Here is a 14,256-nt window from a genome sequence, read left to right as displayed (position 1 = left end):
TGCGTAAAAACGGTCGTCTTTTAAAATATGTCCTTTTAGAAAAAAAAAAGTCTGCCCCACAGCTACTAAACAAATCATTCCAATTTTTGGTGTCAATTGCTGGGGGTGGGGGCACGATTGTAACGAGTGACAATTTTGCAACTTTCCTTGTCACTTTTTAAATCTGAAAAGTGATGAGGAAAGTAGGTGTGGTCTCCAAGGGCATGGTTTATAGTTTGTAAAATTTAAGTAAATTTTGTGAAAATGGTGTCAATTCCTGTGGCTATTTGATTTTCTGCCTGTTTGAAGGGTTAAAATGTGCCAAATTTATCATAATCGTTCCAACTTCCACTTTAACTGGCTTTTTAGTATGAGTAAATAGGGGCTTTGTACCGTATACATGTATTGTATGATGGATGTAGGTTAAACCAACAATGATTTACTAATCTTTTAAATGCCCTGCCAACACTTCAGTGGTCCATTGCGAGTCTTTACCACTGGCCGTAGCAGTCACATTTCAGGAGTAAATCATTAGTATAATGTGTACATGGGCAGCCTCGTTGGGAAAGGAAGGAGTGGGCATTCAGAAATCTAACATGTCCAAACCTTCTCCCACCCCCGGCTGTATACATTAGATTCCGATTCTTTGCTACCCCTGTACTTTTAGTTTTATATCCCTCTCCTTATTGAAATAAACAAGTACCCTGGGCTGATCGCAGAGTGCACGTCAATGAAAGGAGTCAGACGGGATGGTGGTCAGTCAAATGCATAAGGCTGTCGGCACTTAATGCGCCTTACGGAAAGAAATAGGAAACGCCAGACAAAACGAACGACCAATCCACCATTACAGTTAACAATATCTGGAACAGTCATGAGGCACAAAATATCATGAAATTAACAGCAGTAGTCCTGAATAGCATGCTACACATATGCTATAGGTTTTTAGAAAAGCTTTTTCAATGAACTGAAAGGACGAGGAACACCAAATCGGGAATTTACCCAAAAACTTATGAAAACAGAAAAACTGCTGTAATATTGATGCATTACCACTTACATACTAGCTCTTCGCTCATTTTTACGTCTCAGGTCATTCAGGTTGACAGTTAAACGATGTTCATTCGCACCAATCATGTCCCTTACTTTTCCATGGTAAACACCTTGATCTTGCTGCAAACAAAGGAACAGGTCACTTTTGTACAATTGCCAGGCAGATTACCTACAGAACGCTGCATAGCTAAACACCACAGGACATTACGGTAAAACCTGGCATCCATTATTGTCTTGCCAAAGTCAATTGAAGCAGTTCTAGCTGTAGATGTTAGGCAGTGGCATAACTAAATTGAAAAGGGCTGCTTGTCTAAGAAAGTCCTAAAAAGCCATTTAAAAAATGTTGGAGTTAATTGGGGATTTTTTTTTTTGCAATGCGATCACAGGGCTGCCGACTGCTGCTATGGCGAGGTAGTGCAATGTATTAGAAAATAAATCAGACAGTTGGAACTTCAAGTCCCCTAGCAGGACTAAAGAAAAGTGTAAAAAAAAAAAAAATTGTAAAAATTATAATAAAAGTAATAAAACAAAACTCAATCGCCCTTCTTCCCTTATCAAGTCCTTTATTATTGAAAAAAAATATAAATGCATATATACATACGAGGTATCACATCGCCGTAACGGCCTGAGCTATAAAAAAAAATTATGCTACTTATTCCACGCGGTGAACGGCGTAAAAAAACACACCGTAAGAAACAAATGCTAGAATTTCTGTTTTTTGGTCACTTTGCCCTACAAAAATTGGAATAAAAAGTGATCAAAAAGTCGCATGTATCCAAAAATGGTACCTATAAAAACTATAGCTCGTCTCGCAAAAAACAAACCCTCATACAACTCAGTCGACTAAAAAATTAAAAAAGTTATGGTTCTCACAACATGGCGACAGAAAAAAAACACATTCATTTTACAGAAGTAATTTTACTGTGTAAAAAGTTTAAAAAAATAAAGTGCTATAAATCTGGTATCGCCAAAATCGTACTGACCCGCGGAGTAAAGTTAACATATAATGGATTGTGAACGCTGTATAAAAAACAACAAAAACACTACTATGCCAGAATTGCTGTTTTGTCACCTGGCCTCGCAAAAAAATAGGATAAAAAGTGATCAAAAAGTTGCATGTACTCCAAAATGGTCCCAACAACTACTACAGCTCGTCCCACAAAAAAACAGCCCTTATACCACTAAGTCTATGAAAAAAAATAAAAAATTAGTTAAGGCTCCAATAAGTCAGGAAAGAAAAAAATATGCAATTGTGCAGGCCGGAGGGGAACATTTCTTCTGTTTCAAAAGGCGTTTTATCAAGACCCTACAATTAGGGAACCAGGAAGGGGGAGGACCCAAACATATCTGCTGGAAACGAGTGTGCCCGTATTATACCAGGACAACACGTCCCAGCAAAATTCCCCAAACTGCAAAGGTGAAGAGTATGTACCAAAATGGGGATAAGAAAGGACATTTATTAGTGCAACACCGGCCAGGGCAGAAAGGATTGTGTCACACTAACAAATAGCTATGGATTGTTTTATTGTTTTTCTTTACCTCATTATACCACCTGACTATGCCCCTGATGTACTCTGCCCAGCTTACATGTACCCCCACATTATAATTGAAAACACCAGCAATACTCAAACTGCTACCAAGCAAAATCCACGCTCAAAACCAAATGGCGCTCCCTCCCTTCTGAGCCAAACAGCTGTTTACTTCCACATATATGGCTATGCCATACCAGGGAGAACCCTTTTAACATTGTTTGGGGAATGTGTCTAAAGTGGCACATGCTGGGCACTACATAATTGCCACTGAAATTGTATATCTAGGGAAAAATGTACATTTTTACTTTCCACCATCCGCAGCGCTTTAATGTATGGAAAAGACCTGTGGGGTGAAATGCTCACTGCACCCTTCAAGGCCTTTATTAAGGGGTGTAGTTTCCAAAATGAGGTCACTTCTCAGGGGTTTCTTTTATTATTTCACATCAGAGCCTCTGCAATTGTGAACCAATCAGGGGTGAACCTAGCCCCTCTGCTGCCTGAGGCGGACTATAAAAAGGCGCCCCTCCCCCCCCCCCCCCAAATCTATCAGAGTTTTCATATTACTAGCTTTACACAAACACGCAATATATAAATTTTTTAAATAGGAAAACATTTGATGTTTATTTGTTAGGCCCTGTTCACATGGAGTATTTTGACGAGTTTTTTGGCGCAGAAACCGCTCCGCAAAACTCGTCAAAAAACAGCTGAAAATGCCTCCCGAGAAAGAAGGGACATGCCCTATCTTCACGCGTTTACGCCTCTGACCTCCCATTGACATCAATGGGAGGCAGAGAAAGCTTATTTCGCTGAGTTTTTTGCCCGTAGCACTCAATGGGCGCAAGCGAAAAACGCGGCGAAAAACGCGGCGAACGACGTGCAGAAAGGGACAAAATCTGCCTCAAAATCTCAAACGGAATTTTGAGGCAGAATTTTCCTCCTGCAAAAAACTCAGTGTGAACAGGGCCTTAAAGTGCTGTTTGAAGTATGGAAAATATTTAAAGAATTCTTCTTACTGCCAATCAGTGCAGTGCAAATAGTACAGTCTGCCCTGCACTGCCCCATATCTCTCCTCGGCAGCCAGTCTCATTTGCGGCGTCACTCTCTGCAATTACATTCAGGCCAGTCCAGGACGGATCGCGCTTAGCGCTGTTTTGAAGCGGCACATCCTGGGCTGGTTTCTTTGCTCTACCTGCTGTATTGTAGTGGTCTGCCTGTGCTGACTTGATGCAAGTGGTGGATTAATATGATCTTTGGCCCTGGGCTGTACACAAGTTATGGGCCCACATCCCACACGTAAGTCTCACCTACATGTCAAAGTACATCACATGCCACTCTGCAGACTGTCTCTTAGCCTGATCATCTGCTGCCGCACTCACACTTCCCCACAGCCCCACCACAGTAATTTACATAGATTGTAACACCAACATTACCAATATTACCCCATACTGTTACTGAATAATACCCCTACACCATAACCACATAGTGACTGAATAATACCCCCGTACTGTTACTGAATAATACCCCCACACCATAACCACATAGTGACTGAATAATACCCCCGTACTGTTACTGAATTTACCGCCACACCATAACCACATAGTGACTGAATAATACCACATACAGTTACTGAATAATACCACCACACTATAACCATAGTGACTGAATAATACCCCCCATAATGTTACTGAATAATACCACCACACCATAACCACATAGTGACTGAATAATACCCCCATACTGTTACTGAATACCACCACACCATAACCACATAGTGACTGAATAATACCCCCGTACTGTTACTGAATATACCGCCACACCATAACCACATAGTGACTGAATAATACCACATACAGTTACTGAATAATACCACCACACTATAACCATAGTGACTGAATAATACCCCCCATAATGTTACTGAATAATACCACCACACCATAACCACATAGTGACTGAATATTACCCCCATACTGTTACTGAATACCTCCATACTGTTACTGAATACCACCACACCATAACCACATAGTGACTGAATAATACCCCCAATATTGTTACTGAATAATACCCCCATACTGTTACTGAATAATACCGCCACATCATAACCACATAATGACTGAATAATACCCCCATACTGTTACTGAATAATACCGCCACAACATAACCACATAGTGACTGAATAATACCCCCATACTGATACTGAATAATACCACCACACCATAACCACACAGTAACTGAATAATACCTCCATACTGTTACTGAATACCACCACACCATAACCACATAGTGACTGAATAATACCCCCAATATTGTTACTGAATAATACCCCCATACTGTTACTGAATAATACCGCCACATCATAACCACATAATGACTGAATAATACCCCCATACTGTTACTGAATAATACCTCCACACCATAACCACAGTTACAGAATAATAACCCCATACTGATACTGAATACCTCCACACCATAACCACAGTTACTGAATAATACCCCCATACTGATACTGAATAATACCGCCACATCATAACCACACAGTAACTGAATAATACCCCCATACTGTTACTGAATAATACCGCCACAACATAACCACATAGTGACTGAATAATACCCCCATACTGTTACTGAATAATACCGCCACAACATAACCACATAGTGACTGAATAATACCCCCATGTACTGTATATATATATATATATATATATATAAATAAATATAAAATGCTGCCATATATTGTACATATAGAGTCCAACATATGCTGCAAGTATAATTAATCAAATCACTTTATACTCTGTACATTAAATAGCGGTGTTATAGGTGTGTACACATATAATACCACTACATATTGTTTGTATAAAAAATACTGCTATAACTGTATACATATAGTACCACTATATTCACTGCACACCTATTATACTGCTATATACTACACTCACATATAATACCGCTATATACTGCATACACCTATAATCAGGGGCATAGGTAAAGGCTCATGGGCCCTGATGCAAAAGTTCTTATTGGGTCCCCCCACCCACAAACTTCTCATGGCCGACAGTCTGCAGCTTTCAGTTGCATCGCTGGCTCTCCTAAGTTACCCAACAATGCAGCACTAGCAGCCAGGGGCGTCACTAAGGGCTTAAAATGTCAGGGGAAATAGCCCCAATATATGTGTCTGGCAAAAAAAATGTGTGTGTGTGTGTGTGTATAGCACTACGACCCTATAAACTATGGATAGGATACATTGGCTCAGCAGACAGTATCACACATGATAGGATTAGATACAGAGCCCCAGCAGACAGTATCACATATGATAGGATTAGATACAGAGCCCCAGCAGACAGTATCACACATGATAGGATTAGATACAGGGCCCAGCACGCTGACATTGCGGCTCCAGCGCTGGACTCAGGAAAGGTAAGAATAATAATTTTGCTTCTTTATGTGTTACTGATTATTTTTGTGTGTTTGTGTTTTTTTACAGGTTCGGTTGTTGGACTTAGGATTCGAGGACAATTTCAATGACAGCGTTTTTTTATTCTCAATAAAATGGTTAATGGGGGTTGTGTTTTTTTATTTCAATAAAATATTTTTTCTATGTGCTTGTGCTTTTTTAAACTTTATTATTACTGCCTTAGTAATGGCCGCTGGCTGATTGACAACCTCCATTACTAAGGTGGGGCTTAATGTTAGCCGGTGCAGAGGCTACACTAACCCCCATTATTACCCCGGTACCCACCGCCACCAGAGGTACTGGGAAAAGCCGGGTACGAACCAATACCCGACCATCTGCAGTGACGGCCAGACACCGGGGCGGCCGCAGGCTCGTAGTATTAGGCTGGAGAAGGCCAAAAACAGTGGCCCCTACCACCCTGGTAATGCTGCCTGCTGCTGCTGTATTCTATCTGGCTGGTTATGAAAATTAGGGGGGACCCCACATTGTTCTTTCCAATTATTTTGTATTTTATTTTTTTTAAATGACGTGGGGTCCCCCCCATTTTTCATAACCAGCCAGATACAATAAAGCAGCAGCAGCCTAGCATTACCAGGGTGGGAAGGCTCACTGTATAAGGCCTTCCACAGCCTGCGGCCGCCCCATTGCTGGATCGTACCGGGATCTTCCCAGCACCCCTGGTGGCGGTGGGTACCGGGGTAATAAAGGGGGTTAGTGTTAGCCTCTGCACCGGCTAACACTAAGCCCCGCCTTAGCAATGGACGCTGTCACTCAGCCGGCGGCCATTACTAAGGCGGTAGTAATAAAGTTTAAAAAAAAACACAAAGACATAGAAAAAATATTTTATTGAAATAAAAATAAACCACACAACCCTCATTAACCATTTTATTGATAATAAAAAAAGCCGTCATCGAAGTAGTCCTGGAATCTAAAATCTTGTGTAAGAAAACACACAAAAAACTATTAGTAACACATGCGTTAGGCTTAGATACAGGGCCCATGTGTGATACTGTCTGTGGGACCCTGTATCTAAGCCTACCACAAGGTAGGCTTTGATACAGGGTCAGGCAGACAGTAATCTTATACAGTAATACAGGGCCCATCAGACAGGATCACACATGGGCCATGTATCTAAGCCTACCATGTGATTGGCTTAGATACAGGGCCCTGCAGACAGCATCACACAATCTGTGATCCTGTCTCATGGACCCTCTCTAAACCTGCTACATCGTAGGCTTAAAGGACTTGTCCAGTCCCTAAACATTGATGGCCTATCCTCAGGATAGGCCATCAATAGCTGATGCGTCGGGGTCCGTCTCCCGGGACCCGCCAATCAGCTGTTTTGAAGGGGCCGCAGCACTCGTACGAGAACTGCTTCCCCTTCATTTCCCTTACTTGCTCACACTGTGAATCGCCGACACCGATTCACAGTGTGACCGGAATGAAGTGACCGGAATGAAGGGGAAGCAGCTCTCGTACGAACCCTGCGGCCCCTTCAAAACAGCTGATTGGCGGGTCCCGGGAGTCGGACCCCGCCAATCAGCTTCAGCAGACGGATATTAATCTTACCCTCCTCTTCAGCCGCGGCGGAAGCTCTGTCCTAACTCTAGCCAGGATCACGATGTTGTGCGCGGCGCATAGCGTTGTGACGTCATGCGCTGTGCACAGCGCTGTGACGTCAGGACCTCCACTGCGCTCCGGAACCAGGAGGGTAAGTACCGTCAGTTACTATAGTAACAGGGGCCTGCGGCCCGAGTTACTATAGTAACTTTTTATTGATGTGGTGCGGGGGGCTGCGGGCCCTCCTGGCTTCGAGGCCCGGTCACAATTGCGACCGCTGCGACCCTATAGCAACGCCACTGCCTATAATATTGCAACATACACTACGCACAACTGCTACACAGTCTACACACACTATATACTCTACACATCAGTTTCCCACTATTTACACAAAAGCACAGCAAAAACAGTTTCTAAATTATTGCTGCAAAACTACAATATGTGAATGTCCTTACAGTATCATATGTACACGAGAATCATATTTCCACATACACACAGATCTATATATATATATAGATATATATATATATAATCACACATTTACACACTCATACACACACTTACCTTCTATGTAGGATCTCTCATGCAGTCTCTTGCAGCAACAGAGGCATCCCAGGACAGCAGATATAACTAGCTGCAGAAGTAGCTGGTCTGTTAGACAAATAGGGGGACACAGCACACGAGAGGAGGGGGCAGAGTAGAGGGAAGCAAGGGGACACAGGAGAGGAGGGGGATACAGGAGAGAAGGGGGGCACAGGAGAGGGAAGCAAGGGGACACAGGGGAGGAGGGTTATACAGGAGAAGGAAGCAAGGGGATACAGGAGACACAGAAGAGGGACACAGGAGAGGAGGAGGGCACATGAGAAGGACACAGGGGAGGACTAGACACGGAGCTTTCTCTCTGCAGACGCTGAGGCTGTGAACTCTCCCCTCCCCCTCTTCTCTGCACCGACTGCTTCAGAGGAAAGGGAAAGAGAGGGAGAGGACGTAGCTTGTATGCACAGCAGTCCACCGCTCACCTCATTCGTCTGGTCACTTGCTTGAGGAGAGGACCGCTCCTTCTGCAGACCTGCTCCTCTCTGGTGGCGCGTGCTTCATACAGCGTCAGAGAGGAGCAGGAGTGTTCTCACAGACGGCCACGTCTGCTAAGTAAAATAATCCCCCTCCCCCGGTCCAGTCCGTCTCTGGCTCAAAATGCCGCCCCCCACTTTCAGCTGGGCTGCGCCGCCTGAGGCTGTCGGCTCACATCGCCTAATGGTAGATGCGGCACTGGAACCAATACTTTGTAAATCGCCAAATAAGGCCACAATTTTGCATGGTACTCTCTCTCGTGAGCCTGTTCGAATGTCGAATGCAAAAGGTTAGGGCCACATGTAGGGTGATTCTAAAACAGGGAAACAGCATATTAATCAGAGAGCTGTCTTGTTATGGTGGCACCAGCTGGGCAACACATATTGGCATATCTTTAGAAAAATTACCATTTTCACTCTGCAACATCGAGTGCACACTCATTTCTGGAAGCCACCTGCGGGGTTAACATGCTCACTACACCCCTAGGTGAATACCTCGAGGGGTGTAGTTTACAAAATTGGGTCACTACTTTGAATGAATACTAAAATGGGGTGACTTATGGGGGTTTGTATTGTATAGGCCCCTCAAATCCACTTCACAACTGAACTGGTCCCTGTAAAATAGCCTTTTGAAATTTTCTTGAAAACATAAAGTTCTAAGCCTTGTAACTACCTAGAAAAATAAAAGAATTTTCAAAAAACTATGCCGATCTAAAGTAAACACATGGGAAATGTTAATTAGCAAATGTGTGGTATTCCTATCTGTTTTACAAGCAGATACATTTAAATTTAGAAAAATGCAGAGTTTGCAAATTTTTCTCTAAATTTTGGTGTTTTTCACAATTAAATACTGAATGTATCTACCAAATTTTACCACTAATTTAAAGTACAATGTGTCACGAGAAAACAATCGCTTGGATAGGTAAAAGCATTCAGAAGTGATTACCACAAAGTGACATGTCAGATTTTAAAAATAAGACTGTCAGGAAGGTCAAGAGTGGCTGCAGCGGGAAGGGGTTAAATCTCCCTGCTCTCAGCTACCAGAGATAGCTGAGGGCTGGAGGCAGACGTTAACCCCTTAGGTGCGGAGCTCAATAGCGAGCGCTACATCTGAGTGGTTTTAAAGGGAGGGGCTCCCTCTCACCCCACTATGCGATCACAGGGTACCGGTGTCTTCTATGGCAGCCAGGGGCCTAACAAAGGCCCCCAGGTCTGCCTCTAGTTGATGCCTGTTAGGCCATGCTAGAGGCATGGCCTAACAGATGCCTGTCCGTACTCACAGGCAGTAATACACTACAATACAGAAGTATTAGTGTATTATAAAAGCGATCAGATGATCGCACAAAAAAGTTCCCCTAGAGGGACTAAAAAAAAAATTTTTTATAAGAAATAAATTAAAATCCCAAGTAAAAAAAAATAAAAAACCGCCTTTTCCCCTTACAAAATGCTTTATTATGAAAAATACAAAAAAAAAGTTTAAAAAAATTAAACATATTTGGTATCGCCGCATCCGTAACGACCCCACCTATAAAGCTATTACATTGTTTCACCCGCACGGTGAACGCCATAAAAAATAAAACAAAAAACAATGCCAGAATTACTGTTTTTGCTCATCCTGCCTTCAAAAATATTTGATAAGTGATCGAGTCGCGTGTACTCCAAAATGGTACCAATTAAAAACACAAGTTGTCCCACAAAAAAAAACCCTCATACAGCTGAATCAGAGAAAAAGAAAAAGTTATGACTCCTAAAACATGGCGACGCAAAAAAAAAAAAAAAAAAAAAAAAAAAAAAAGTGTTTTTATTGTATAGAAGCAGTAAATAAGAAAACTACATAAATTTGGTTTCGCCACAATTTTAACGACCTGCTTAATAAGGTTGTTATGTTATTTATACCACACAGTAAACCATATAAATTTAGGACGCAAAAGTGTGGCGAAATTGCCGGGGTTTTTTCTATCCCCCCCCCCCCCAAAAAAGTAATTAAAAGTTAAACTATAATGTCCAACTCCCGGGACCCCCACCGATCAGTCTTGAAGGGGCCCTTCATTCCCATTACTGCTCACTCTCTGAATTGCCAACATGCTTGTAGTGGCGGTTTACAGTATTACAGCCTTCTCCTATTCACTTCAACGGGAGAAGGTTGAAATACTGTGAACCGCCACTACTGCTGTGACGGCAATTCAGTGTGAGCAGTGACCGGAATAAAGGGGAAGCAGCGCTCGTATGAGAGCTGCAGCCCCTTCAAAACAGCTGATCAGCGGGGATCGCGGGAGTCGGATCCCGACAGGCCATCAATTTTTAGGGACCGGACAACCTCTTTAAAAGAAACCCAGCATGCTCTAAGTATGGAGTTTTCCATAGGCTTCTCTATAAATGCTTGTCCATACAAAATGGAATCGCTGCAGAAAATTTCTACAGCAATTCCATTGAAAAACGTAGACAATCCGTGATGGAAAAAAAGCACCATTTCCTGCGGTTTTTACGGCAGAAAATGTTGCGTATTTTGCTGCGTTCTTCACAATGTTATGAGATGGAGACAATATCTCTGAAAAACGCAGCAATTCTGGCCCCTTTCTGCAGCAGGATTGGCTGCGGTCCGAAAAATATGCACCAAAGGTCAATTTCTGCTCTGAATTTTTACGTACCGTGTGGATGAGATTTGTTAAATCTCATCCACTATGCTGCTACTGTACTCTGCTGCGTTTTTTCCGCCCAAAATTCCGACGGGAGATATCACCATCTCTCAGGCTTGAGAAAAAAAAAACGCCGCAAAATCCACACCCTTTTCTGCAGTAAAAAACACAGGAAATGGTGCGGTTTTTCCACAGCGGATTGTCTGCTAGTTTAAGCAGAAACGCTGCAGAAATTTTCTGCAGCAAATCCATTACGTGTGGACAAGCCCTTAGGTGGTCCCACGGGACGTATACGTGGCGTGAAAGCACGCAGCGTATCTGTCCTATGCGCCGCAGGGAACTCCTGTTTGGTGCGGTTTTTCGCCTGGAGACCGCTGCAGCCTGTGATTGGCCGCAGCAGCGGTCACATGGGATGAAGAGTCATTCCAGGAGGCCGGCCTTCTGACTTCACCCAGGTGAGCCTCTTGGGATGACATTTCATCCCGTGTGACCGCCACTACAGCCTGTGATTGGCTGCAGCGGTCCCATGGGATAAAACGTCATACCAGGAGGGCGCACTGGAGGAAGGAGCACAGACTTTTTTCTGAGTTGTGTTTTTTGCAGCAGGATCGCTGCAAACCTGCCGCAAAAAACGCAATAACTGCTATTACAGGATTTAGCTCCCCATTGAATTCAATAGGGAATTCCCGCAACAAATAAGCAGCGTTTACTCAAATACAACCGACATGCTGCGGAATAAATTTCTGCACCGCAAATCATTTTCAGCGTTTTTTTCCGCTCAGTACTTACACAGCGTGTGGATGAGATTTGTTCAATCCCATCCACTTTGCTGCTACCGTATTCTGCTGTATTTTTGTCATCCTCAATTCCAGACAGGAAAACCGCGGGCAACGTGTGGACAAGTCCTTATACTTCCCTCGCCTGCGGATCCCACACATGGCTATGGCTCTAAAATCTGCACGTGTGATTCCAGCATGGTATATAGCTATGGACAGGTCAAAGACTTCTACTGCCCGTGGTTTTATTGGACATAGAAGCCCTTTGCTGGCTGCTAACAAATTCAACCCAGTAATTACATCTCTATCCTACATGTAAACTACAGACTCTCAGCGGTGAGGCACGGAGAACACAACAAAAAGCGCACTCGTCAAAATAACGCGCACAGCACTAGTCTGCACTACACCAGGTATAATGCACACATGCCCGGCTGACACAGCAAGACCAGCGGCGTCTGATTGACAATGACACGCAGTCACCAACAGGTGGCGCTGCGGAGTACACTAAAGCGAAGAGCTTCCCACATCATCGTCCAGGAAGTCGAGGTATTCCCTCTGCGCCTCCCGCAGCTCCTGGTCCTCTAGCCCGCCCTGGAAATCCATCGTCTCTACAGGGCAGGCGCCTGTTCCGCCCCCTCCATTTAAACCCGCGTAACCACGTGACTTCAGCGACTCCGCCCTCATCTCCCTAGATGGGGTAAGAAACAGCGCAAATAGCGGCCTCAGTGTTTGTGTGGTGGAGCGGCGGTACTGCCGTGTAATGTTTCTCATGGACAGTAGCATTTCTCATTGCTGCTTGTGCCATATTGACTGCACTGGGATACAGTCCAAATATTGGATATCTGTCTTCATACATGCTAACTTTCAAAAGGGACATAAGTGAGATTATGAAAAGCGTTGGATGCAGCCGCATGCGCAGTATTACGTTTTTTGCCCTTATGCCCCACACATTTATATAGGTTGTGGACCAAAACTTCTGCATTTTTATATAAATAGTGCTTCATTACGCCCCAAAATGAATACAGACACCCAAAACAAATACCGACCGCTGACCGTACCCCTCACAGCCATTTTTTGCTTTTTTTATTTACGTGTTTCACTAACCGCCTTCCAAGAGCCATAACGGTTTGATTTTTCCGTCAATAGAGCGATGTGAGGGCTTATTTTTTGCGGGAGGAGTTGTAGTTTCTATTTACACCATTTAAAGTACCAAATAATGTACTGGGAAGCTGAAAAAAAAATATTTCGGGCTGAAATTGGAAAAAACTGCGATTCCTCCATTATTTTTTGGGTTCTGTTTTTACATCTTTCACCGTGTGGTAAAAACAACAACTTAACTTTATTCTGTGGCTCAATACAATTACGGTGATATCAAATCTATATAGATTTTTCTATATTTTACTACTTTAAAAAAACAAAAACTTTTTGTTAAAAAAAGAAATCGTTTTATTTCACCACATTCTGAGAGACATAACTTTTTTATTTTTCCGTGGCTTGAGGGCTTATTTTTTGCGGGACGAGCTGCAGCTTATTGGTACCATTTGTTGGTACATATGAATTTTTGATGACTTTTAAATAAATAAAAATTTGGGAGCGAATTTGATAAAAAAAACAGCGATTTTGTTTGTTTATATTTAAATTTTTAACGGCGTTCACCGTGCGCGTTACATAACGCTATATTGTAATAGCTAAGACTTTGATGGACGCAGCGATACCAATTTTGTTTACTTTTTTTATTTTTTACATTCTTTTTTTGAACTTTTAATTTTTTTCTCACTACTAAAAACTTTATTTCATGTCTTTTTACAGATTTTATTAGGGCACATTCACACGTGGCGGAATTGCTGTTGAATTCCGCTGCGGACAATCCGCAGTGGAATTTTGCAGCAGACGTTTTTTACATTGCAGAAAATACGTTGCGGAAATCAGGCTGCGGTGCAGATTTTTCCCTCCGCAGCATGCTCATGACGTTGCGGAGAAGAAGCGGAGTTTCACTGCGGATTTCAGCCTTTGCAATGCAAAAACTGAAATCTGTGGCAAGTCCGCTGTGTTTTCTACAACGTCTGAATTACCTGTCAAATATGCAAATGTTGGTGCAGATTCGTTGCGTAATTGCCCCAAATCTGCACCAACATTTGCAGCGGAAAAATTCCGCCCCGTCTGAACGTGACCTTAGTCCCCCTAGGGGACTTGAAACAGCGATCGTTA

General features: G+C 43.0%; 1 protein-coding gene across 3 annotated transcripts in view; it reads right to left on the bottom strand.

Moving 5' to 3' along the window:
- The window catches only part of LOC142652679 (maternal DNA replication licensing factor mcm3), a 36,064-nt gene extending 23,380 nt beyond the window's left edge, over positions 1-12,684 (bottom strand). For 2 of the 3 annotated variants that reach the window (XM_075828336.1, XM_075828337.1), the window contains exons 1-2: positions 12,574-12,684; positions 1,034-1,146 (exon numbers count right to left, since the gene is read on the bottom strand). In XM_075828336.1, coding sequence (XP_075684451.1) covers positions 1,034-1,146; positions 12,574-12,651 — 191 coding nt within the window. In that variant the 5' untranslated portion in view covers positions 12,652-12,684. Of the gene's footprint in view, positions 1-1,033; positions 1,147-12,532 lie in introns of all 3 variants that reach the window. The other variant, XM_075828338.1, reaches the window with a different exon arrangement.
- Between the last annotated feature and the right edge of the window lie 1,572 nt (positions 12,685-14,256).

This window comes from Rhinoderma darwinii, chromosome 5 (genome assembly GCF_050947455.1).
Source record: "Rhinoderma darwinii isolate aRhiDar2 chromosome 5, aRhiDar2.hap1, whole genome shotgun sequence".
Taxonomy (NCBI): domain Eukaryota; kingdom Metazoa; phylum Chordata; class Amphibia; order Anura; family Rhinodermatidae; genus Rhinoderma; species Rhinoderma darwinii.
The sequence above is the reverse complement of the archived record's forward strand: the minus strand, read 5'-3'. Positions and strand labels throughout refer to the sequence as shown.